The sequence below is a fragment of the Numenius arquata genome, chromosome 6, assembly GCF_964106895.1.
Source record: "Numenius arquata chromosome 6, bNumArq3.hap1.1, whole genome shotgun sequence".
NCBI lineage: Eukaryota > Metazoa > Chordata > Aves > Charadriiformes > Scolopacidae > Numenius > Numenius arquata.
This window is the reverse complement of record NC_133581.1, coordinates 63747794-63774148: the sequence shown is the minus strand read 5'-3', so window position 1 is coordinate 63774148 and position 26355 is coordinate 63747794. Positions and strand designations below refer to the sequence as shown.

At 40.1% G+C, this 26355-nt stretch overlaps 1 protein-coding gene across 1 annotated transcript in view; it reads left to right on the top strand.

Annotated features, from left to right (window-relative positions):
- The first annotated feature begins 5455 nt into the window (after positions 1-5455).
- Positions 5456-26355, top strand: part of EML5 (EMAP like 5) — a 97736-nt gene continuing 76836 nt past the window's right edge. The window contains exon 1 of the mRNA XM_074149590.1: positions 5456-5652. Within this exon, the coding sequence (XP_074005691.1) occupies positions 5456-5652 (197 nt within the window). The remainder of the gene's footprint in view (positions 5653-26355) is intronic.

Below are 26355 nucleotides of genomic sequence, written 5' to 3'. Positions count from 1 at the left end.
AACCTTGTCAACTACTTTGTAAAAAGGGGTCATCTTGACCTGAAAATTTTTAATCTAATAATTAGCATCAGCCCACAGAAATATTAATTTGTCCCCCCCAAAAATATTAACAACATGTTTTGGGGTTGATCATCCTACGCTGTCCTAGTTGTAAAGAAAAAATTGAAAACAGGTAGAAAAATTACCACTGGAATCAAACAAGGTGTTGCTTAACATTGGTTTTGATCTTATCATAAGGCGGGGCCAGAGATAGCTGTAACATAAGTAGAATTTAAAATAAATTGCGTTCTATATTTAGTTTAGTCAACAGTTGAAATCAATTGATTTTTAGAGTTCAGAGTCAGATTTTCATCATAAGTCTATTGACAGAAAATGCATTGCGATTTAAGCAGCCTCTCTTTATGTGCCTCATTTAAGCCCGTTTAGTTTGTCGTATGTTGTATCAAGTGCTGGTGCTTGATACAAGTTCTTCAAATCACCTAGATGAATGACTTCAGTACGTATATGACTGTGCATAAAATGCAAGCTGAAAAAAAACTGTTTCGATCCAAGTGTGTGTGTGTGTGGACTGGAGCCATGTTGTATAAACACAACGTCGCTGCTGAAAGAAACCGAGCACTCCATTGAGGGGCTTCAAAATGCATTCCAGTGTCACACTCTTGGCAGGCTGAAACGCGGTAGTTTTTTCATTGTTTATAGACTAAAAAGAATTTTTTTTAGTGAACTGTTCTCATGTGCTAACACAGATTTTAGGGCCAATTTTTAAAGTTTGTGATAGACATTTTAAGAAAGAATACAAATGTTAGCGCTTAACTTCTGAGGCTAATATTAAACATCATTTTACTGTAGCAACTTCAAATCTGGAACTAAATGTAGGAGTTCTTTTGCATTTATTTGGAAAAAATTATGTGCTGTGGGGGAAATTCTTAGACTGAGATTTTTGCCATTGAAATCATGGCCAAAATCCTTCTCTCAGTTTCAAAAGAGAGAGGATTTGAACTTTGGATTACAGGAGAGACCTAAACCAAAATCTTTCTGGTAAAAATGTCACAGCTAAGGAAGCCAGTATATGATTTTCAGTAACTGTGTCCCCTCAACGGTTTCAGCTGGTATTGTTTACTGATGTACTTGCATCACTTCGTGTCCTAAACATTTATTTCTGCTTTAGAATGTCCAGAAGTTGTTGCTTTTTATACTAAAGATGGATGAATTTAATTTCAATAAAGTTTGTATCTTGTCCATCCCTTTACCAGCCCTATGTTAGGAAACCATTATGTGAGGACATTTCTAAATCAAATTTCCATGAATTAATGTATTGCAGCCCTGGTTGCTGTCTGCATTGTGAAAATTACATGTTTATTTTCTTTTCAATAGGATGCCTATTTCTTCCAGTGCTGAGAATGAATGTTTACCAAATGAATACAATTCCTATGATTATCAAGGTGTAATTTATCTTGCAGAAGCAAGACAAATTAATATCTGTAATATTTAATTTCATACACATATAATTGTTTTATTTTCATTTCAACCATTGTATCTAGTTTATCAGTCAGTACCAAAAGAAAATATACGAATTTATAGTTACCAAGTTTATAATAGAACTTGCTTTTAAAACGGTTACAGTATTGGATAATGCTTCAACATAGGACATGATTTTAAAGAGCAATTGCATTTTTCTCTTCAGAGCATGTCAGCTACAGCATTTTGAAATTGTCGAAATTTTTGGAGGTACAGTATAATGTACTTGGGGCTTGTTGCTCTTTATCTCATCGTTTTCCAGCACCTTGTTATAAAGATATCTCCTTCTGTGACCATGCTCTGTACTTGCTCCTATCTTGTATTTCCCAGACTCTTCTGTGTTGAGATGTGAAGAAATCAGTAACTATTTTTCAGTGCTATTTTCTTAACCTTAATTTGTTTCTTTGCTTCTTGATGATGCAGTAAACCTACTGATGATTTTCAAGGATTCCTACTTCTAAAGTTACTTTAAAAAATAATTATCTCTCTATTTTTAATTTCATAATATATCTTAGTCCTTTCAAATTTCTTAATAACTTACATCTTATATGTTGGCTGATATAGTATAAAACCTTTTGTTAAATTTTCCATTTTCTGAAGGAGGATTAACTCAAATAGTATTTGAGTTTGCGATGTTGTCTTTTTCCCTTGACTTCTTATTTTTATTCAGTAGCAAACAGGCCTTTGTGATCCTTAGTGTTTGCCTCAGTGCTATTAAATGGTAGCAGGTAATTGTCATTACTTTCTCTCTTAAATAGGTTTCTTCATTTTGCAAAATATTTTCACACATTGTGTTCCCATAATACACTGAGACCTTTTTATCCCCAAGGATGTTGAAATGAATGTTGTCACTGTTGCTCATCTGTTTCATATTATATAATTACTACTTGAACCAGCTACTCTGTATTACTTAGGACTTAACAGAGAATAATCCCTCATCTTGTGTGCTCTGGAATTAGCTGTTCCAAGAGCATTTGTTTAAGAAATCACTTCTTTAAGCCTTGTTCCATTTAGCAGAACATGAGATACATTGTAAATATATTTACAATATGCTAGACAGTATGTCTTCTTATAAGTATGCGTTGTGAGACATTAAAATGCAACTTATTTGATTTTATTTAGAGAAGCAATGTACTTGTGTCACTGTATACTAATGAAACATAATTTGCAGTGATGTATCTGACATCATAGGAAAGATATAAAACCCCGTTGGGGCAAAATCGGTAAACACCATGTTTCACTTGTAAAATACTTTACTGGAAGCGCATAAAACGGCCTATTTGGCTAAAAGCTCGTTTATTTCTCACTATAACCACGCGTTTAATAAAACATACCTTTCTTCGCCCAGGGAATACGGCCTGGCCTCACGCATCCCGCCTACCGGGATCAGCACCGCGGACAGCGCCAGCCCGGGCCGTGCCCGTCCCGCCCGCGGCGGGAGGGTCCCGGGTGGGGGGGGGGAGAAGGGGGGGGCGTCACGGCTCCGAGACGAACTAGGAAAGGGCAGGCCACCTCCTGTCTGTGTATCTACCAACAAAAAGAACGGAGAGGAGACCGGTGTCAGGGTCCTAGTGTACATGAACACAAGAATATAAGACCGACGGAGGGATGTCATAGGTCCTGGGGGTTCCTGAAGTGATGACTGCCCACTACCAGCGATTCCGGGTGGAGGCATCCGGGCTGGTAGAGGCCACAGGAACTATGTGTGTCAGAGCTGAGTGGGAATGCGACAAAAGTATGTATTTATATAGAGTAGAAGAAAGTAGAGACACCGTAATTATGTACTTTTGTACATTTCTCTTTAAATACGCAATAAATGTGCAGTAAAGAGAAAATTAGTGTATTCTTAATTTATGCCACAAAAATACTCCCACTTTCAAACGAGCTTTTACAACAGCAGAAGTCAAATACGTATCAAATGCCTATGTCTGCTGATAATCAACCCAATTAACATTTAAAAGCTTGCAACAAGTTATTTCCGTCATCATGTACATTCAGTATTTTTCAAACCTCCTTTCTCATAAGCTTTGGCTTCTGAAGGGAACAGTCCTGGCAGCTGTAATCTCCTTTTTAGCCTCAATATATTTGTAACTTGATGGAACCGCACAAAATCTTACTAGCAGTTCCACTCAATGTATTTTCCGGTCTGCTTCCCTGGCTTGTCCCCATCTTGGGGACTCCCGGGAAACTGGGGCTCCCCAAGTTCCAAGGTGCTCTGGCTCTTTAGGAAGCAAACAGAAGGGAAAAAGACTGCTTACGGTTTTTGTGGGAGTAACATTTGCTTTACCTGTCGGTGATTTTTTTTTTAACCACTTTTTATCCCGATTAGGGATAAAAGCCCTTTCCTTTCATTCAGAAAATTTACATTTTCCATTGAAAGGGGAAGTTTCCGCGGCTGTGTATTTGAGCCAAGTTTCAGGCTGTGTGAATCTCCTTGCAGCCTTCCCTCACGTGCCTTGTGTTGTTGTCGGTAAAGGTGTAGGGCTGAGTGCTGCATCTCCTCCCGGTGTCAGGGAAACACAGTCAGAGCTCGAGAAAAATATAGTCTCTTGGTGATCTAGACTGTGAAAATACGTTAATATAAAGCTAATCGACTTGAATGCTTAAAGGCACGTTTTCACAAAAGAATTCTTCTTCGAAAACAGTGACAGGAATAACGTGATCTTACGTTTACTCAAGAAAGATTTACGAGGAAAAATTCCCACTAATTAACATGTAAATAAAATAGCATGGAAAAATGTCTCCAACATGAAGTAACGAGCCAGAAGCAGAGGTTTTGTGGAAGAAAATGTTAATATGACTAATGAAACAGTAGAAGAGAAAGAGAAGTTAAATAAATGGAGACTTAAAAAGAGATCCTGACAAAATACATCCCCTCGGAAAGCCAAACCTGTACTGAAAGCAACAGGAAAACGATTGGGTTGATTTTCAGGTGTCAAACCAGGATAGTTACCGAGGAGCTTTTAGAGCAAGTACTCAAGTTTATAAGGGCAAAACCGTCTGCGTGATCACGTAATGTCCGTTTATTTAGGCAGCCGGGATCTGTGAGAGCGGAAAACAGTGACCTTCCCACGTAAAACGCCTTGCGACCTCAGGATGAAAGGTCGTGTCGTGGGGAAACTAAGGCACGGCTGGGGAAGTGACTCTCGTGCCGTCTATGAGGCAGGCGGTGGGGCTAAAGGGTTAAACATTAGCCGTTGAAAACTGCAGTTGACGTTTTCTGCTCGGACGCGAGGGAGCCGGCGTGCGGCTGGGCTGCCGGGGGGAGCGGGGCGGGGGTGGTTCCCACACAGGGCTGAGGAGGGGACTCACCCAGCCCCGGCGGCCTCGGGTCGACGGAGAGGCGAGGAACCGGCGTATTCCCCGAAGGGGCACTAAAAATATAAAATTACACTGCGGGGGCGGGAGAAGACAGAAAAAAAGACACACACACACACACACCCCCCCCCCGCCCCCAAAACCCGAGAAGGCGCGACGGGCGAACCCCGCTCCCTCCCGCCCCGTCCGCGCGCCGCCATCTCCTCACCGCTGCGCGCGCCCTTCCCGCCGCGCAGGCCCGCCCGGCCGCCTGACGGCGCTGCCCTCCGCGCAGGCGCAGGCCGGGGCGCGGCGCGGGCAGGGAAGGCGGGGGGGGGGGGGGGGGGGCGGCCGGAGCGGCGCGGCGCTGCGCCCTCGCTCCGCGTCCCGGGCGGTGTCTCAGTGCAGCCATGTCTGGCGGCGCGAGGCGGCGAGGCGGGCTCGGTCGGCGGCGCCCTCTGTGAAGCGGCGGCGGCGGACGAGCGGCGGCGGGCATTCATGTCGGCGGCCAGGGATTAGCGCGGCGGACACCGAGCCGAGCGGAGAGGGGGCAGCCGACCCGTCGCCCCCTTCCCGCGGGGTCTCCGGCGGGAGAGCGCCGTACCCGGCTGGCGGGGGCGGGGGGTGGGGTGGGGGGGACATGGCTGACCGGAGCGCGCCGAGCTGCCACCTGCGGCTGGAGTGGGTCTACGGTTACCGGGGTCACCAGTGCCGCAACAACCTCTACTATACGGCGGCCAAGGAGATCGTCTACTTCGTGGCGGGGGTCGGCGTGGTCTACAGCCCCCGGGAGCACCGGCAGAAATTCTACCTGGGGCACCAGGACGACATCATCAGGTACCGCCGCCGCGGGCCGCCGGGCCGCATCCCGCCGCGGGCCCCGGCCCCCTTCGGCCGCCCCGGCTCGTCCCCCTCCCTTTCCCCCTGGAGCGGGGAGCGGGTATTACCCCCCTCCATCCCCGCCCCGCCGCCTCCGCTGCCCGGCCCCAGGTGCCGTCCCGGGCCGCGCCGGCAACCCGCCTCCCGCGTCCAGTCAGCGCGGTGGGGATCCGGGGAGCGGATCGAGATACATCAAGGACAGTCGGCGTTTCCTCATCCCCTTTCCTCCCCCCGCCTGGGCTTCGCCGTGGGTAGAAACAGCCTGGAAATGGGTTTAACGGGCCGTGCCGTGCGTGTGTCCCTCCCGCCGCCACCGGTGCGCGGTGCCGAAACTTGGTAGGGACGGACGTGGCGGGGGTGACCGGCGCGGCAGCCCCGGGGTCGCCGCTCGGTCCCCGGCCGGCTCTGAATGTCAAAGGGCCGCCGGGAGGAGGAGAAGGAGTAATCTCGTGTGTGCCCTGAGGTACTTGGGCTGCGGAGGAGGTTAATCTGCAGCAGGTAGACCTTTGGCTCACGTTTAAAAGGCGGCGATTAGCTGGGGAATTAGTGGCCTGCCTGTAACTCCTGCAACTTTTAGGGTAATCTTGGAAGATCAGCCTTTCTTGCCAAATTGAGGTTTCTCCTGTAGAAGCTCAGTAGTTCACTTGGCCGGGAATGTTACCAGGTGCTGAAGTTCATAAAAAAATAACTATAAAATGGTGTTGCGGAAGAAATGTGCTGGTGTTCTTAGATGTATTTTCATGCTAAGGATGCTGTTACAAGCCCAGGGGTGGTGTGAGATCAATGAGAGAATTTGAGGAGTATGAAGGGCAGATGTGAGCCTGAGTCATCAATCCTTTCCCTTCCAGTAGGTGTCATTGCGGATGGTTTTTAAATTCTGATTTCCTTTGCTCTTCCTGTTGGGGTAAGAGCTAGCAGTAGACAATTTTGTAGGTAGTTTACAGCACAGAATTTGTTTTTCTGATGCGTGGTGCTCCAAGGCATACTGTCTGTATGTGTTACTCATATGAGTAACAGGTATTGCTTGTGGAGAGCAGAATAGGTGCTGTGTCTTTCATTTAAGCTTTTAGACGTAGTAGAAAACCTGGTCATAATGGCCACTATTTTTTCTTTGTTTAAATCTTCTTGAAGACATTTAAGTAGTTTTGAACTATGGCTGTGAATGTCCCTTAGAAGAGTGTCACGTCTATAGTATGTTTCTCCTTGGTGCTAAAAATGTGAAGAAAAAAGTAGGCAGACAATGTACCGTTATAGACCGTTGTACTAGGGGTGTGAATCACAAGTTTGAATCACTGTTATTTGCATCATTTAATGCTTTGACATTCTCACTTTAATCCAGGAAAAAGTGTTCCTTGAGAACTGCTGGCTGTCTCTGTTATCAGTGTTGCGAGAAATCCAGATCCGCAACTTCCCATTGTGCTAAGGAAGTGATGGCTCATTACTTGCCCTAATCTAAGGTCTGAGGTTGCAGTAGTGTAATACTATGTATTCAGGATACCACGTATTCATAAGTGCTTCCGAATGACACCATTTGTTTCAGTAGGACTTCTTATAGTAAAAGAATTACATCGTTGGAGCTACAACTGAGGAAGTTGTTTATGTTTTTCTTGTGGTAACAGTTTTTTTGCTCACCCTCTCCGTTTCGGTACAATGTGCTACATTTGGCCAAAATGTGACAGAACTCGTTATTCAGAATAGTACTAAACCAAAAAAAATCTGTCAAAAGTCAGCTAACCAGAGAGAAAGAATATAATGACTTTATCTGATTTGTATGGGGATGTACTTTGATTTGTATGGTACCATGACCTGGCATACGGGAGTTTCTCCTGCTTTGAATTCCACTGGTGTTGGGAAAATGTGATTCTGAAGATGTTAAAGCATTACATTTTATGCAGTTAGAATTTTGCATGCTTCTTAAATGCAAAAGCTATACAGAAACGCTACTATGCTTAAAGAATGTTTGATTTAAAAGCAGGATGGCTGTTGCTAATAGTAAGATTAGACTTGCAGTGACCAGTGTTTCACTTGCAGCTTTTTCTAAAAGCATCCTGGTACCATTTAAATGTCATCATCCTGTACTTCTCCTGGCTAAACTTGGGTACCTAGACATGTTAGTTCTCAATATTTAAAGCAGTCATAGTAGGAAAGTCAAGTATTAAAAGTGGATTTTTAAAATACCAGAAAACAGGAGCAAAAATGGGATTATGTAATACAGTAATGTAATACAGTGTTACTAATTTTTCTCTCTGAAGGTAGCAAACTCAACTGTTGTATTGCAAAAAAAATCATATCTTCTGTGTTTTAATAGGCTCAGCAAGTACCATCCGAAAGCTGAGGCATTTGTGATGTTTTAGTGAAAGCAAGGGGAGGATTGAGTGTCTTTTTACAAGTATGGGATGGCACTTGTGAAAACAGGTCTAGTGTCTGAAAATCTTACATATTTAAAGAATCAAACTTCCATGAGCACAGCTCCATAGCTACAAAGACTAAGCAGTATATGTTGCATGCTATGTGGTGATATTATTAGTACTCCTCATTATGAGAACTTTTATATCATTAGCATGCTTTGGATGACATTCTAATTTTAAGCATCAGTCAGGAAAAGAAGTATTGCAATTCTTAAGTCAGAAACCAGAAGATAGTGTTAATGGACAGCTAGAGGATATTTTCCTTTGGAAATAGCAGTTAGTTTGTCTTCTGCTCTGAATTATTACCTCCTTTTGTTAAACAAAAGCCTATAAACTTGCTGTAAGATTTTTTGATATGATTAGATGTTTTAATGTAATTTATTTCTAGTATAAATGTCTAATCTCAATTTTAATCACAGCGTCCACGCCCCCCACCCTCCCGCCTCAGTTAACTGTGTACTGAAAACATGAAAGCTCTCTCCTTCAGTGTTTTGTCCCTCAGTTCTATCAAACAGTCTTTTGGAATAGAAGAGGGTAATTAGGATCACTTGGGGCCTCTTTTATTAGTCTGGTTTTTTAATTGAACAATCTCAGTCATCCAGCTCCAACCTGTCTCTAGAAGGACTTCTCTTGCTTTCTGGTGAAGTGTTGTTTTTTAGCTTTGTTTATCTCTTCTGAGAATTACTTTCCAGAAATTGACCCGCTATTCTGGAGGACAGAGAGTAGCATGTTTTTGATCTTGTTTGTCTTCCATTTCTTATGCATCTTTGTATTTTTATTGTTGAGGTCCTGGGTATGTGTGGGCACTTGTGGAATGTGTCAGTTAGATGCAGAAGTGTTTTGGAAATTTGCATCTTTTGCAAGTACTGATAACTGAGGTTTTTTTCTTGTGTTTTTAGGAGTAAATAAGGAGGAAAATCTTGTACATAAAGTCTCAGGTGGCTTGCTTTGATAGCAGTATCCATTGCCAGCAGCATGACTTGGGTGCCCACTCTGTTTGCAGAAGGTCAGAGCCTCTCTCCAGCCTGGGCTGGGTATATGTAGGAGATACTAATTTTGAATGAACATGTGAATTATTACTGTGAGTTCTGTAGGATTTCATAAATCACCAAACTAGCTTGTGAGGTGTAGATTGGTTTGCTTCACAGTAGAGGAGGAAGAAACAGTGTCTCCAGGTTAGATCTTTCCATTGTTCTCTCTTTATAATTTTAGTGGTTTAGAGGAACATGGGTTATTTAATGTAGGCTGTCCTTCCCTTGTCTGAGAGACCTTAGGTGGATCATATTTAATCCTGATAAAGATTTCAGAAGATGCCCCCTCAGAGTATTAAATTGTCATACTGGAAAGCGATGCTCATGGTGAGGCTCCTGACTTGTCTGGACTAGCTAAAGTGTGGTTATGTACTTTACTTTCTATCATGGAAGGTGAGAAAATTGGAAACCCTGAACTCATCTGCCTTTTTAAATGGCTGTCTGCTGGCAAAAGCCTTTGATGTTACTGGGACTGTTCTCTATGCTGACATGCTCCAAGGAGACTTTTAGAATAATTTTTCCTTTTGATGCATTTTTTCCCTTTTTTTCTTTTTTTTTTTTTTTTTTCCTTAATGCTGGCCCTGTGATCATTTTTTTTCTGTGAGCTTCAGAGTATTGGAATTTTACTGGGAATTAACTTTTCACCTGTCATTGATGATGCTATGCAAAGCAATCAAACAAGTCCATCTTTTTGAGGTCTTTAGTAGTCTTGGCAAAATTGCGTATTTTGCTTTCCATGATGTCTGTTCTTCAGTTCAAACTTTAGCACTCATTCATAAGTCTTGTCCTTGTGCACCGTTGTCTTTGTGCTGGTACAAAACAACCTCACAGCCATGCAAGTCAAAGAAAGAAGAGGACCTATGTTTCTCTGTCAAAGGGAGACAAATCAGGAAGAGTCGTTATCCCTCTCCTGCTCTTTTAATATCCATCATGTGAGTTAGCTGGCAAATAATAGGGCTGTTGTATATTCTTCCTAGAATTTTACCACCAATAAACTGTGACTATTGATTAAGCTGTCTGTGATACGTTTAGGTTTTGTTGCTAAAGATATTAGCCAGAGCATCTTATGCTAGAAAAAATGCTTGAATTTCTGCTGATAATGCAATCTCTAGCTCAGCTGTGGGGCAGCCATAGACTGTGTCTAATAAGTTAATTTCCTGTTTTGTCCAGAAATCTGTGTAATTTTCCTGTCTCTTACTAAGTAAGGGGAAAGAAATCATGCATCATCTGCCCTAGGACTCATGCGGAGCCCTGTTTTTAGGGCAGACATAACTGAAAAAATTATTCAGAAAACATTAAAATTCTTTGCTCTTAGGAGTTCTAGTACCAGAAACTAACAGGTCCCCTGCTACGAAGACGGAGAAAGAAATTGGTACTACCTTCAGTTCTGATTCTTTCCCCCTTCATGCCCTTCTGTGTCAAGACTGTAGAGAGGCAAATTGTATGCTTACAGGAAGCAGAGGTGCCGTGGTTTTGCCCTATATGCAACACAGGTAGAAAGAATGACAAAGCCTTTCTCTGTATTCTGAGAGAGGTGGGGTTTGGCTGTTTTCAGTAAAATAGTTTACTTGCCTAAATCACAGCTTTTGTTAAGATGGTTTTTCTTATTTGTTGCTGTGAACGCTGTAGGACTCATCTTGGACTTTGTTTCCTAAGGAACAAAAAGAAGCAGCCAAAACTCTGGCCACTCTGACCTGTGGTCTTTCTGGGCACTTTATAAAAAGATGAGAGTGTTAAATATTTTAGAAATTTGGCTCAATCTACAGGAGATTCTCCTGCTTGAGATTCTGTGATCTTGCTCTTGTATTCCAAGGCAGACCAAACCTTTTTTTTTCTCTAGTGTCGACATTTCTGAAGTTCTAGTGAAAATCAAAATCACTAAAATCATGTCTGCTCCCTGGTGTTAGTGCTGTCCACAACGCTGTTTGAAGGAGATTTTTCTACCTGTTGTTGCACCCTCAACATGAGTCTAACCGTCAGCATCTGAGAAATTGTTGGACCTGTCAGCTGCTTTCTAAGGCAGCTACTGGATAATGCTCTCCAGGAGGCAGGTCCAGCCTTCCTCGGTGTGGCTGTCGGCTGTGCTTTGCAAACAGAAATTCTAGCAGCGCAGTGATTAGTCACGTTGTAGTTTTGAATGACGACTCTGGTCTTTTCCTCATCCTCTCTTTTTGTTAACTACGCGTTGTTATGACTTTGGATGACTAGCTGTTGGACTTTTTCTGTAAAGATGCCGTGTATTTCTTCCACCTCGTTGTATCATTCTGCCTCTCTTTGTTCCCTTTTCATTAGATCCATGTCATGAGAAAACCTTGTGAAAGAAGAGAATATCTTTTCTCAGAAAAAGAGCCAAACGGAAAGTTTCACAAGAATGTAGAGGGAAATTATTTTATTTCCATCTTTCCTATTCCTCCAGTAGACTGACACCCTGAGATCCATCCTAGTTCTCATAAACCTCAACAAATAATTCAAATAATGGAATGTTAGAGTATCTGCTGTCAGGTTTATTGTTTTGTTCTTGTCTGGAGTAAATGGTGTGTGTCTCTGACCTAACTCCAGATGACAGTCAAGCACAAATGTTATGCAATAGATATTATGTGCAGCTACAAATTTTATCAGATGGAATATCTATCAGTTGGTTTGGCAGCAGATCTATGAATTTTCACTAGGAATTTCAAAAATAGTTGTGTATTTTGGATTCCAGGGAACGTAACTGAATGTATACCACAGTTGCCACATAGGGAGAAATTTCTTATTTATCCACTATATGTGCAGCCCCTTCAATCTTTTGAATTACTAATTTGAGAGAGGAAAAAAAAAAGCTTCATCATGTTCTGGTGAGGAATTCTTTCTATGCCCTTGAATTCTGTGCATTCTGGATCTTTCTTTCTAGAAGAGAACTCTGTTGTTTATTTATTTGCAGAAATGCAATCTCCCAAATTATTTCAACAATCTTAGTCTTTGAAGGAGGCCAGTCATCCCCCTTTGGATTCTCTAATAACTTTACTGGAGGAAAACAGGAGTAAAATCCATCTCATAGTTATGCCTCAAATGTGAAACAGGTAATGTGTAGAAACACCTCAAAATATTGCTTGTAAAATACTTAGAAAACCTACAAGGTGCATACATTCTGGATTATTAGGGATAGTCCTGGGAAATCAGTCTTTTGTTCTTAAGTCCCAAAGAAAGTCTTTGGAAGGAATCCTTCCCCTCTGCTTCGCGCTGGTGAGGCCACAGCTGGAGTACTGTGTCCGGTTCCGTGCTCCCCAGAGAGATGGTCCTACTAGAGAGAGTCCAATGAAGGGCCATGAAGATGATTAAGGAACTGGGCCATCTTTCCTGAGGAAAGGCTGAGAGAGCTGGGACCATTTAGCCTAGCAAAGGAAGGGTCAGAGGGGATCTAATCAATGTATATAAATACCTGAAGAGAAAGTGTAAAGAAGATGGAGCCAGGCTCTTCTCAGTGGTGTGCAGTGACAGGTCAAGTAACTTTCCAACCAAAAATCAAAATTGGAGCCCCAAACTGAGCAGTAGGGGCTTTCAGAACTGGAAGTTCAGTTCCAAAGCTCCAGGATTTTGACTACAAATGTCCATTTATGATCTTCTTCCCACATGCAAATGCAAATAAAATTAATTAATTAATTCACCAAGCTAACATACTTCTTTCTAAATAAGGCATTTTCCTTTTCTTAGTACAATATTTTGAGGGACTGCTTGTTCTTTTTTCCCAGAAAGTTTAGATTTGCAGCTTAAACATCACGTCTTCTCCATAGCTTATTTTTAGGCTTATATGGTGCCGTGTTTGTTTTGACTAAAGATAAGTCCGTCTACTCTGACTTTGTCATCTTCAGATGTTCTTTAAGGGCCTGATCAGTTTATTTCCCTCCATTAAAGAACTCATGACTTAATGGGACCTAAATTATGTCATCATTAAACTAATCAGTCCTCCTCTGAGCCGCTAGCTCAAGTATCTTTTGACTGTCTATCAGTCAAAATGGCATTTCATACAGCAGAAGTGACTGCTAGGACAAGGAGTGAGATAATTACTCTGCTGACTGCTTCATTTGATGCCGTGGTTCACATGGACAAAGTCCCAGTTCAGTCCTCTCCAGCTTTTCATGTTAAGTGAGCTCAAATTGTCAAGTACGTAGAAGTCTGGAGGGAAGATCTGTGTTCATGTCTTAAACGGATCAGAGGGAGAGAGGAGAGAGATCTCCCTTTTCCTTGAGGAAACCCAAGTTTTCTGGGTAGTTCTAGAGCTGTTCTGGAACACATGTTGTACCAGGCTGGATGTTCTTTGAGTTTTCTGAATTTCTTGAGTTCTTTGATTATTTTTGAATCTTCATTACAATTTTTTTTTAATCAAGAGCTTTTTGTGTTGTCTTTTCAAAATATCTTTTGCTTGAATTTGGTTTGATGAAATAAATATATTTTAGGACTGTAGAATAAAATTATTTCCCGGATTCAGTTTTGAAATGGGACTAGAGTGTGCCTGTTTAATATGCCTGCATACCATTGCAAACTTTATTTTTCCTAATTAAAACTAGATGAATAGAAATACCAAAAATATCCAACCAGAACTGAACATCTGAAACGTACTAGAAGTTGATTAAAGTGGATCGACACAGCAAGGAGCTACAGGCTTACGAGCTTGCCTTCATGCATCATGCTTTTCATAGCCAGCGGTCACATCACCTTCTGATCTGATTCTGTCAGGGCTCCCAGGCAGGGTCAGATCAGGTCAGTACTTAAATGAGAAAACATCTTGGTGCTGTAGAAAATGCTTTTCTTGATTCGGTGGTTGGCTCTTTTTCTCAGAACTAATTCGACAACATGAAGGCTCTAGGACAACATCAGAGAAGAACAGGAAATGTAACCGAAGGCTTAATAATGTTTGATCATTACAAATTTTAAAGGATTTTCTGTAGAAATTTTGAGGTCTGCCCTTCTGGCTTTTCCAAACTGCAGTCAAAGTAATTATGTTTCTGCTTTCCTATGTTTTCAATGTTATAATTTGTCAGTCATCCTCTTGATACAGGTAGGGTAGGAGATTATGTTCCTAGCTGATTTTTTAACAGCATTATGAAGTTAACTTATTATTGTGTTTACAGTGTTATTGTAAGTAGCTTAGCATGTTTGAGTAAAATAATTCGTTTGAAGGGTTTGTTTGAAGTCAAATGTTTAGATTTTTTAATGCAAAATTTAAAGTTTCATTTAAGACATAAACTTCTGGCTTAAAAGTTAATTATTTAAGAGTTGATTTATTTTTTCCCCCCTAAGTGTTTTCGATTGAAAAACATTATACTAGTTCTGTCTGATGTATCAAAAAATAAGTATAGATTTTACTGTAATTATTAACACAAGCACTCTAGGCTTTTTAGAAAACACATTGCTTGAAACAAAACCTGAAATAATTCTAAAACCTCTCCCAAATAATAAAAATTATAAAAAGTTCTTTCTAGTTTTGTCATCTACAATTTGGGTTTTTAAAGTTTAGGCTGACATCAGCGTAAAGCTAATAAAGCCAGAGAACTTAGTTTTACATTTTATTAGATCTCAGGGGTTGTTTTTTTTTTTACTTCAAAATGTAGTTATTTTATCACAGAGTTATGTTTGTGATTTAGGACAGCACTTTTGTCTAGCATCAAGGACTTTAAAAGAAAAATAATTTATTACCCATAAAAGTGGCAAAGCTAACTGTCTAATCTGGACTGATAAGGATCAGTCATATGCTCAATTTAAAATCTAGATTTCTTAAGACACACTTAGAATTATAATGTTGTTATAGTATTATCAAGGAAATTGGTTTATTCACAATATATTTATTTGACTTGGAATAATCTGTTGCTTTTGGTACTTTCAAGTGGTAGACAAAATTACTGAGCACTTGAAATAACTTGAACAGAAAAATAAAGTTAGAATATTTCTTGAACTTACGTGGCAGAGTTTGAAAGTTCCCCTGGCCGTCTTAGTAATTCAGTTAAATGTTTAACCTAGATGCCACTGAATCTTCTTTTCAAAATACATACTGTCGGGATTTTCTACACAGTAAGGTTCTGGTGTGAGTGCCATCTGGCGTAGTATGAACTTCCCCTGGTGCATCAGTGAAGCACGTTACAGAACGTTATGCATAGAAATTACTTGCATTAGGGCGCAGATTACTCCGATTACTCCAGTGGTGCCAAAAGACTTTCATTTCTACAACAAATAACCAATATCATTATTTGTATTGCTGTTGTAGCTATTATGATAGTAATAGACTCTCAAAATGCAGTGCTTCATTCGCACAAAAAAAGGTCAGAATCAGCCAAGATTGCCTTAACTCTTGATAGCAAAAGATATGATTGAATTTTTAAGCTGAGCTTATGGTACCTATCAGTTATATATTGCAAAAGGTAGAAAACACAAAGAATTCCAATCTGTGTGCCATCTGCTAACAAATCCCTGGGTTTGTCGTTTTGGTGTTGACCACCTTTACTTTCATTTCACTTTTTTGTCTTTCTGCTTCAATTTCGATCATGAAAGTGGCAAAAGTGATGCCAGTATTTCTCAGAAAGAGGACAAATTTTGATATCCGTTAGTAGCTGATATCTGAGTTGGGCGAAATCACTCTTGGAGACATCTTCATCAGCCTGTGAGCATGAAGAAAATCTGCCCACTGAAGGCCCCATCCTGACATACCTATTATTTTGGCAATAGGTGAGATATTTCACTTCTACGCTGCATTTAAAGCAAGATGTCTTTGTGTGACCATTTCTGTTAGAAAAGCAGCTTTTCTTGTTATTTTAGCTAGCTGCTAGAGGATACTTGTATTATTAAAACTCCAGAGAAATATTGTATCTTTTATTCACAATAACTTTCCTTGGCCTAGTTAAAGACTTTCCTTTAATTGGGAGTCCTTGCTACTGTTGAGAGGCTTCCTGGTAGACTCCTTTTCTTTTTTATAGGGTCTGTAAAAATGTGCCTGATGGTTATCCTATGAAAGCCCTCACTATTCAGATACTACTTCAGAAGATACAGTGGACAATCCTTCCAGCCATTTTTCACAGTTTTCTTTATTTCACGTCACTGCTTGGTCTTCCAAGCTTTTTCAGGGGAGTTTTCTTGATAGTGCCTTTTGCTTTGGCCTGCAGACCCGATGGATCAAGGCCCAGATCAGTCTGATTCTTCTGCTTTAAAAACACATTACATCCTCTCATTTTAGCCAAAAAAACCCCCCAAAAACATTAAAATCCTGTATTTTATCCCCCATCCCAACAGCGATGTCCAACTTCTTACGCTTAAATATTCATGGGGTCGTCTTTGATAAGTATTTTTTGGAGCTCACTTTTTCAAGGTCTCTTGGTATCATTTGTGTATTAGTGTTGTTTTGCATCAGAATAATGTCCCTGTGCTGCAAAGCAGTGGATTCATCCACCGGGAGTAATAACTGCTCTTGAGCTGTGAATTGAAATGCTTCTGTTTCTGAGCTGAGGTCAGCCAGTGTTCACAGGAATTTTTTTACTTTAGACCATCCAAATATAAACAGAATTACTAGGTTTTAAGATAGGTATGTGGAAATAAAAGGATCTTAAGCATACGCTGAATATTAGTTCTAAGGAATTTCTCTGTGTTTGATTCAGCCAACAAATTGCTGGGATGCGTATCCAGCCTCAGAACCAGGAGCCCCTCTTCAGAAGATCCTCGCCTGTGCATCCTTTTAGAACAGCCTGTGCCTAACTAGTGGGTGGTGGGTAGGATCCTGGGTAGGATTTGTGGATGGCACAGGAGGACACCTGAGCAGACCCTGGCATCCTGTTCAGATTTGAACTTTGCTCTTCATGAGGATTGCTGTGGCTTGGAGTGGGTGTTTCCCGAAGGGTTTGAATTCGAGAGTCGAGAGAAATGTGTCCGAAGAGTTAGTGCTGTAACTTTGGAGAGAATAATGTCATTTTGAACAAAGCAATCAGCTTTATAGGTACCACAGGTGATGCTTCCACTGATGGTTTAGCCAGGTCTGTGACAGATGACATGCAGGGATATTCTTCGTTTGCCGTTGTCATCGTGCTGACTATATTATGTATTACAATTTAAACTTCCTTTGGTTTCATACAAGGTATATAGATTAGATATTTGACATAAAATTATATGTAAATAAAATACTTGATTCAGGTGAAGAATTCAACTGAACAGAAGAAAAGCAAAACTGAGGCAAAGGACAAGACCTAATAATAATGCAAATGTGTCCAAGCTGAAAATCATGTTTATAAGGTGCTCATGGTTATAGCAAAATTATTGTGTTCTCCCTTCTAGTTTACACTTTTCACTCCTGATTAAGTATTGTATTTTTTCCTTTACCAGAATTGGAGAATGAAATTTATAAATATAACATAGTTTTATAGCAATGTTCTAAAAGACTAGATGGAAAAGAATTGTTTTACTGCTTTGCTTCTTTCTATTTATGTGGTACATTTCTTCTGACTAAATCTAGTTGGATATAATGTTAAAAACAACAGTAACCCTTCAATTTTCTGAATTGTAGGGTAACTTATTTTAATAATAAAGCTCCTGAAAATGTCAGACTGTGATATGCAAATATTATACACACATACAATTGGGGAAAAAAACCAAAACATACTTCAGGGTAGAAGCCACTTAAAAACATCTATGCATTTTAGTCCTTTAAGATGAGTGGTGGTGGGATGTCTCCACTTTATCAAGACAGCAGATGTGCAGAATGAGTGGATTAAGTCTATGTTTTAGTTAGTTGACAACTGTATAAACCGTCTCCCGACTTTTAGAACTGTGTTAATCCTTGTTCCCCGCTTATAATACCTCTACAAGAGCAAGCAAGGTGAATGATGCTTTATCTTAGAGCAAGACAAGGCATTTGACAGCATTTGGAAATTACCTGAAGATTTATTGTGGTGAATGTGACATCTTAAGCTAAATAGTCTTCCAGAGTACTTAGGAAAATAACAGAAAAATTTGAAGAACTGGTAAATGTTTGGTGTTTTTTAGATCAATGTGGCACTTCAGGTGTTATTTTAGTTAGAGGTTCTTCTTTGACTTGCTGCTTTATCAATTGCTGTTTCTTTTACCGTATAAATTAATACTGTAAAAATGAATAGCCTTTGGAACATTATTCACTAATTATTGATTGTGATTTTATATTTTGCAGATTACAGCGTATGCTTATGCTAATGAGTATACATTACCTCATTGGAAAAAATCATCTGGATCAGTATTCTTGAGATAAACATAATCTTATTTTCTGGATATTGTTGCTCATGAGTGCTTTCTCCTTTTTAGTAATTAAGTTTATGGGCCCACACGTGCAACAGGTTTCATTGTCTACCAAGTAGACATTGACCTTAGAGTCCTTTTAGTATTCTTGCACTTTTCCATGCTTATTTCCTGTTTTGTTTATGCTTTTGGTACATGTGAGGTTTTTGTTTGTTTTAGCAGACAGTCTTTCATGTAATTACAGAATCACAGAATATTTTTGGTTGGATGGGACCTTTGAGATCATTGAGTCCAACCAACAAAACAAAAAAAACCCCAAAAACCAAACTACTAAACAACCACCACCAAAAACAAACAAATAAACAAAACCAAAAAATCCCAGAACGCCAAACACCAACACCAAACCAAACACCCACACCAAACCAAACACCCACAACCACACCCCACCCCACCCACAAACAGACACAAACCAACAACCTCGGGCACTAGAGCATGCCCTGAAGTGCCATGTCTACACGTTTCTTTAATACCTCCACGGATGGCGACTCCACCACCTCCCTGGGCAGGCTGTTCCAGTGCCTGACCACTCTCTCAGTAAAGTCATTCTTCCTAATATCTAATCTAAACCTCCCCTGCCCCAACTTCAGACCATCTCCTCTGGTCCTGCCATTATTCCCTTGGGAGAAGAGGCCAACACCCACCTCTCTACACCCTCCTTTCAGGTAGTTGTAGAGGGCAATGAGGTCCCCCCTCAGCCTCCTCTTCTCCAGACTAAACATGCCCAGAAATCCTGGTCTGAAGTTGCGGCAGGGGAGGTTTAGATTAGATATGAGGAAGAATGACTTTACTGAGAGAGAGGTCAGGCACTGGAACAGCCTGCCCGGGGAGGTGGTGGAGTTGCCATCCCTGGAGGTATTAAAGAAACGTGTAGACATGGCACTTCAGGGCATGCTCTAGTGCCCGAGGTTGTTGGTTTGTGTCTGTTTGTGGGTGGGGTGGGGTGTGGTTGTGGGTGTTTGGTTTGGTGTTGGTGTTCTGGGATATTTTGGGTGTGTTTTTTTGGTTTTTTTTTTTGTTGGTTGGACTCGATCTCAAAGGTCCCATCCAACCAAAAATATTCTGTGATTCTGTGATTGTTGACAGATAATGGACAGAGGCTTGGTGAGCTTTCCCGCCAGCTCTCTGAGTACCCTTGGGTGAATCCCATCCGGCCCCATGGACTTATGTGTGTCCAGGTGCATAAGCAAATCATTAACTACTTCCTCCTGGATTACAGGGAGGTTGTTCTGCTCTCCATCCTTATCTTCCAGCCCAGGAGGCTGTACACCCTGGGGGTAGCCGGTCTGACTATTGAAGACAGAGGCAAAGAAGGCATTAAGTATCTCAGCCTTCTCCTCGTCCTTGGTCGCAATGTTTCCCCCCGCATCCAGTAAGGGATGGAGATTCTCCCTGACTCTCTTTTTGTTGACATATTTATAAAAACTTTTTTTTTGTTGTCCTTTATATTAATGGTCAGGTTGAGTTCCAGCTGGGCTTTTGCCTTCCTTATTTTTTCTCTGTATAACCTAACAAGATCTCTGTACTCTTCCTGAGTTACTTCTGTTCTGTGGCCCCCATCACATTTTAATAGTTTTTGTAAACAATGGTTCAGATGTACCAACTTTAAGTGGTGTCGTGGCTCATTTTACTTTACTGGGCATGAAGTTAGATGCTGGGATGGTAAATAGACGTCCTTGGCTTTCCTTTTCTGTAGGAAAATGACTAACACCTGCAGAACACCTGTAGGCCTGGGGTTCTCAAGAGCTTGGGAAGAAATCTAATGTATCTGCAGTCTTCAGGGTCGGCAAGATAAAGATTGTCTAAACCTTCTTTGATAGGTAATGGAATACAGTCCATTGAAGCACAGAATATTGTGCTTATCTCGGCTTATTTCACCACCAGCTCTGCCCCTGCCTTCTTCCCACCATTTCTTATTTTAAGCCAACTGCTAATTTTATCGGGGTGACCTTTCTGTATAAAAGAAAAACCTTTCAAAAGTTGTCACTAATTATTCTGTGACTCCACTCTTGAATATTCAGATGGTAAGTTCTCGCATACTCAGATACGTTTTTCATAATATATCCCATAGGAGAGAAGACTGAAGTGATGTTTAGAAATATGAAAGAAAATTGTACAATCTGTGGGGTTTTTTTTTCTATGTAATACTAGAAGTTTGAGTATAAATTTCAAAAATATTAGAAGGAAGATGAATGTAGTAGTTAAAAACTGTTATAAATCTCTTATGGAGAAGAAGCAAACAGTAATGACTGCATGAAGAGTTGTTCGAGGGTTTTACCATGATAGTGAAAGATTTAGAAACAAGAAAATTGTGTACCTCAAGCAAGTTTGTTTAGTTAACTTGTGAGGTTAGAAGCATCCAAAATAACCTCTATTTGGAAACAAATTTTTGGAATTTTCTTGGCTAAAATATTTGGAGTAAATGCTGCTTTGATCTTAAATCATTTATTCTGTATATTTCTAATTCAGCAAACAGTGCAATGAATTTTCATGCACTGAAAAATGAGAGTGAGTATAACTGTGGTAAGAATCTTGTCATTCGATTTCCCTTTCTGGCCTCTATTTCATTGCAAAATTTTATTTGAAATGAAATCTGTTCTGATTTTATAGCTATACTTGTCTCAGTATCCACCTTCTTAAGTGGCTACAGCGTGATAATCTTTACTTAAGCTAATTAAGTAGTTTCTTAGCTTGTAAACTAGTTAGAATGGGAAATCAGTATTTCCACTTCAATTTTAGGCTGCCTGAATTTTTTAATCTGTGATCATTTTGTAGATTTGAATACTTTTTGCTGCTTATACTCGCGAGTGAAGAACTGCTTTCTAACTTTGTGACTGACAGATCCTGAGTCATTTAATATTGCTTGGTGGTTTATTAAGGGATTTCTGTCGGGTCATTAAATGGCAGTGACCCAAAGGAGCTGAGTAGCTGGACTGCTCCCTCTGAAGTTTTTGAGAGCTGATGGCAGCACTTTGGCTCCCTGCACATCTTGCTCTTCTCTATTACTTTTTTTTCCTTCCTCCCCAACTCCCCCTTTGTTTTTTTTTTTTTCTGCTGGTACTGATGGGTTATGTTTGACTGTTTATATCTAATAATGGAAGATGAATATTTTTTTAGGTGGGAATTCAATTCCTTGGTTACCTTCAGGCTTTAGTATGTCACGTTATTGTACCACTAGTTATTATAATCAGAATTGTTTTTTTTCATATGAATAGCTAGTAGAAGATAATAGGACATTGTCTTAGCAAATTTTTCTCCAAATCATTTTGGAGTATATAATATATCTGACTTTTCAGTGAGAAGAGTTTTTTGCTAGGAAAATGCAAGTAATTTTGCTGCCTTATTTTTCAAGGGATATGTTAGAAAAGAAACTTTCCTCAGGTAGTGAAAACCTGATGATGAAAGTGTCAAAATAATGTAGAATTTGGGAAAAAAACCAGCACCCCCTGTTCAGTCAAAACATGAATTCTCCTATTGGCACTGGCAAAATCATTCATATTTGAAAAGAAGGAGAATATCTTTATTTTTACTCTCTTTTCTAGAGATGGTAGCTCCTTTAACAGAAAGCTTAAGCCAATCCCTTCCTCAGCAGCGGAGGATGTGACTATGCAAGACAAAAATGGGCATCTGCATAAAGTGGCATATAGTTCCCAGAATCTTTTTCTTCAGTTTTCATATTTGATGAGTTGGGAACTTTACATCCATGTTACTGTGTTCAGCTCTTTCCCTCTCTTTGAAGTTTACCTGGTTCCCTCTCCCCACCCCTCCCACCTCCCCTTCTGCTGTGTTTTGGAACAGGTAGGAGCCCAAAGCGATTTGTAGGATTCTCTAGGTTGTTTGTTTGTACACGTTTCTTATTAATCTGAAAACGTTCAGATCCGAGAGGGGAGAATATGGAATGGTAATGAGATAAATGAATGTACAGTTTTAGTCCACCCTCCCCGTCTCCAGTTTGGACTCTCTTACTTTCAAGTTGGATGCTTGTACAATTTAAGGAAACTACAGAAAGCTATATTTAACATTATTGGTGCTGTGACAATAACTATATGGAAGACCCAGTAGTGATGCTCCACGATGAGTACTGCTTTGTCTATGGGAAGTAAGCGTGCTCTGACTTGATCTGTTTAAACTTTGATGAGAGATGTTTGCTGATCACAGCTCTTTCTGCTTTAACAACTTCAGTAGCGTGACAGAAATGTTTTGTAGTTTCTCCTGTCATTCTTTCTGGGGAAATGTGGATAAATGGCAGCAAATAAGAAAATATGCACAACTATATGTAAAATGTCTGTAAACATACGATGAAAATATTTTTCTGTATTTACTCATGGAAACAATTTCACACTTGAAATTAACTCTTAATTAATAGATATCTGAGATGCTGTTATTCTACTGCAGTATTCTTTCATGCATTTTTACTGGTGCCCTAGTTTTATGAAGCTCAGGAGTAGTCACATGAATATATTCTTGGATTTTCATCCAATATTGTTGCTAAGGAAACATCATCTTTAATACTGTATCCTTGTCTGCAGCTTGTCTGTATTAATCAATGCTTGTTAATGCTCAGCACAAACCAAGTAGAGATGGAAAAATCTTAATTTCTTCTGTATTACAGTGGTTTACTATAGACTATTCTTCTTCATGATCCCTTACCCCTACAAACCTCACACAAATTGGAGGGTCACATCCATGTTTCTGGTCTCATCCCAAACAGACACAGTATGGACAGGTGGTTTTTTTCCATAGGCTGCCATTAATATTTAATGTCATTAATCTAACATGAGTATTGTACAGTGCATGCATCTGGTCAAAACGGTGAGAATGCTTACGTACTGCTTTAAAAGGGAGAAAGAGCTTTTCTGTATGAAGTATAAAAGAGGAGCTTGAATGCACTAAATTGAGAAACATACCCCTTTTTAGTATACTGTTTAAAATTGTAATACTGTATTCCAGCCGGCTTTGAATATCTATCTAGGAAAAGACCTGTTAGTCAGAGATATCAGTGGAAATCTCAGTTCTCTACAGGTCCAGCCATTTGGTTTTGTTGCAATAGTGACAGGCAGATTTTTCGAATTTTCTACTTCTGAACTCTTCTGAGAAGTATCAAAATTTATAGTTAATTTAAAAATTAATTTGACTTAGTGGTTTTTAGCCTAATTCCTGCTTTGTTTCATGGTTACATTTGCCTTTTGGACACTTTCCTTCGTATCTGCCTCTTCAGAGATGCTACGTTAGATCTAACATCTGTTCTTGAAAAGCCCAGGTCAGAAAGGCCAGAGGCAAGCAAGAAGGCCTGAAGAACTTGTCTCGTTAGGAATATTTGCTTCCTTTTTTGGGCAAGCAGCGATATCTCATTCATCAGCTTAGTCATCCTTCAAGGAAGAGGAAAGAAATCGGGCACAAGTTTACAGTCTGGCTGTGTGGGCTGGATGCAAGCACAGTTTCAGCAGCCTAACCTGGATGGGTCATCCCAGCTTTCCTTACCAGGGTAGTAAAAGAAACACGAGTTCTCTCCTTCATTCCATTAAGTAATCTCCTTCTCCCTAGGAGAAGAAAAATCTGTGTGAGGTCAGTGTATTTAAGCCCACAGAGTCCACACCAACAGATTTGGAAGGTGTCTTAAGAGCTGAGCCAACCTCATGCTTTTCTGCTTGTCCTTAGGGCATGACTGGATGGATAGTAAGCTACTTCTTCAAATACTACCCTGATAGTTGCACACTATTAACACCTTTGTAGAGGTGTCTTGGAGATCTTACCCAAGGTATCCAGAGACATCTTGCACTCATTGTTTCATCCTGTTAACTGCATCATGCCCATGAGTCAGCATAGTCCCTGTATGGCAAATGTTTATGGTTATCCATATCTGGGATTCTACTTACTCTACTAGTTACTCTACTCTAGTTACTCTAACCCATTCTAGTTATACTTTTTCTTCCTGCCCTAAGAAGCTATTTACAATGTATTGCTCAGGACTGTTTTAATAACGAAAGTTCCTGAATATGTGAGCTGTATCAATGCTTTTACTCGAGAGGTTAGACCAAGATATTGTATTTTTGTATTAATTGCTATGCCTGTAAGGATCGCTTAATCACTCGTAGTCCAGTGAAATAACTGAAAAGGGTCTCCATATTGCTTAAAACTGGAGTCTAATCCTTGAGTTTTGATCAGAACTCAAAATTTCAGATGTGGAATTCTGCATGGTGCCCCATGGTTGTAATAATAGCCAAGACTTGAATATTAAGGAAAAACATCATCTTATCATTCACAGTTGATATGAAAATCATATAAATAAGTGTGGCAGTTCCTTGTATTTGTGTTGGTAATAGAAATAGCACTCCCTTGACTCTTTCCATGCTGCACTCTTCCATCTGCCCTGGTAGCCAGTGAGATGAAATGCTCACAAGTAGTACTTTAACCTGTCCTTCGCTCCTTGGTCTGGAAGAAATGGTGAGGAAAGGTGTTTTCAGGTAAGTATTTCTTCAGGCACTGCCAATAGCTTTGCTGTTCAGTTTCCCTGAAATCCCTGCATATTGGCATTTTTTAAAAAAGCTTGCTGTTTTTGTTGTATATTTATTTTCTTCTGCTTTCAATGACTGTCTAGAAAGCTTTTTAGCAATTTACTGTAGAGACCGAAGTGGTAGAAGAAGGGCATTGGTAATTCTACAATGCTGTCTGTTCTGATTAAAATATAGGCTTTGGGTCTTACTTTGTGCTGCATTATCCTATATCAAGGCAGAATTTGAGCTCACTTTAAGTCAGTATTTTCTATCATGACATAGAACTAATACTATGATATTGCTATTAGCTATTGTTTGCCATGTATTAACTAGAAAGAGAGGAAACATTCTCTATAGTCACCTAATACACTTTGAGTGGAATTAGTTGGCATACTTGGTTTAGAGTGATGTTTTCCTTGGTAGTGGACAGTGGTCCTTTGTGGTGCCTTTACTATTGTCCCTTCCATCTCTGATGCCTTGTGATGCTGTTTTTTCACTTTTTCTCTTAGTTTCACCCTCTGTCTTCCCCCCCCCCCCCCCCCTTATTCTTTTCACGTCCTTTCTCTTCTTGAATTTCTTTATTGTCCATGTGGTCTTATCTCTCCCTCTCTGTGGTGTCATTGTAAAAATTAGGTCATTTTCAATGCAGCATTTTCTCCCCCTCCAGATGCTTTTCCTTTTTCCCCACACGTACACCATCTGCCTGTGTGCGCTCTGGGAGATGTGCAGGTGTTGCTCAGGATTAGGTGGCAGAACTGAAGTGAAATGTGATAAGTTTTGCCTGCCAGCTCCTTTCTGCATTGGGTTTTTTTGGTTTTTGTTTTTGTTTTTGTTTTTTTTTTTAATTATGAAGTTGCTCTGTCAAATAAAGAAGGAAGGGAAGAACCAGAGAAATGACTCCGGAATTGAAAAGAAGCAGAGTGGGGAAATGTTGTTTTCTTGATCTCAGTGCTGAGGATAACACGGAGCAGCAAAGAAGAGGAATTCCCGTAGAAAAGTTGAGAGGTCCAGAGGCTTTTTACCTTTTGTAGAAACTGTGAAGTTAAAGGTTCCTCTCAGAGTTGTGCATGTGGAATTTGTCAAGCAATATCAACCAACTAAAATGCTATATTAAAATAGAAAATAATGTGAAAGTGTATTGCATAGTGTAGCGTGACTTCATGAAATATTAAGCAACTTCTAAACTGTTTTTTTTGTGCTCTTTTTGTGTATAGAAAATGTATACATCTTTTGAGTTAGGTCTTTTTTTTTTCTGGTCACTTTTGAATTAGCTTTATCCTGGCTGTTTCTTCTATGTTTATAGACTTCCCTTCTCTCCGACCTTTGAACTTCATTTATCAAAATCTGTGTTTAGGTGTAAGATCATCTCACCATTGCAAAATGCTCAACCTTTCTCCTTTCCAAGTGATGTTAAGAAGATAAATACATCTAGTACATGTTGTTAGT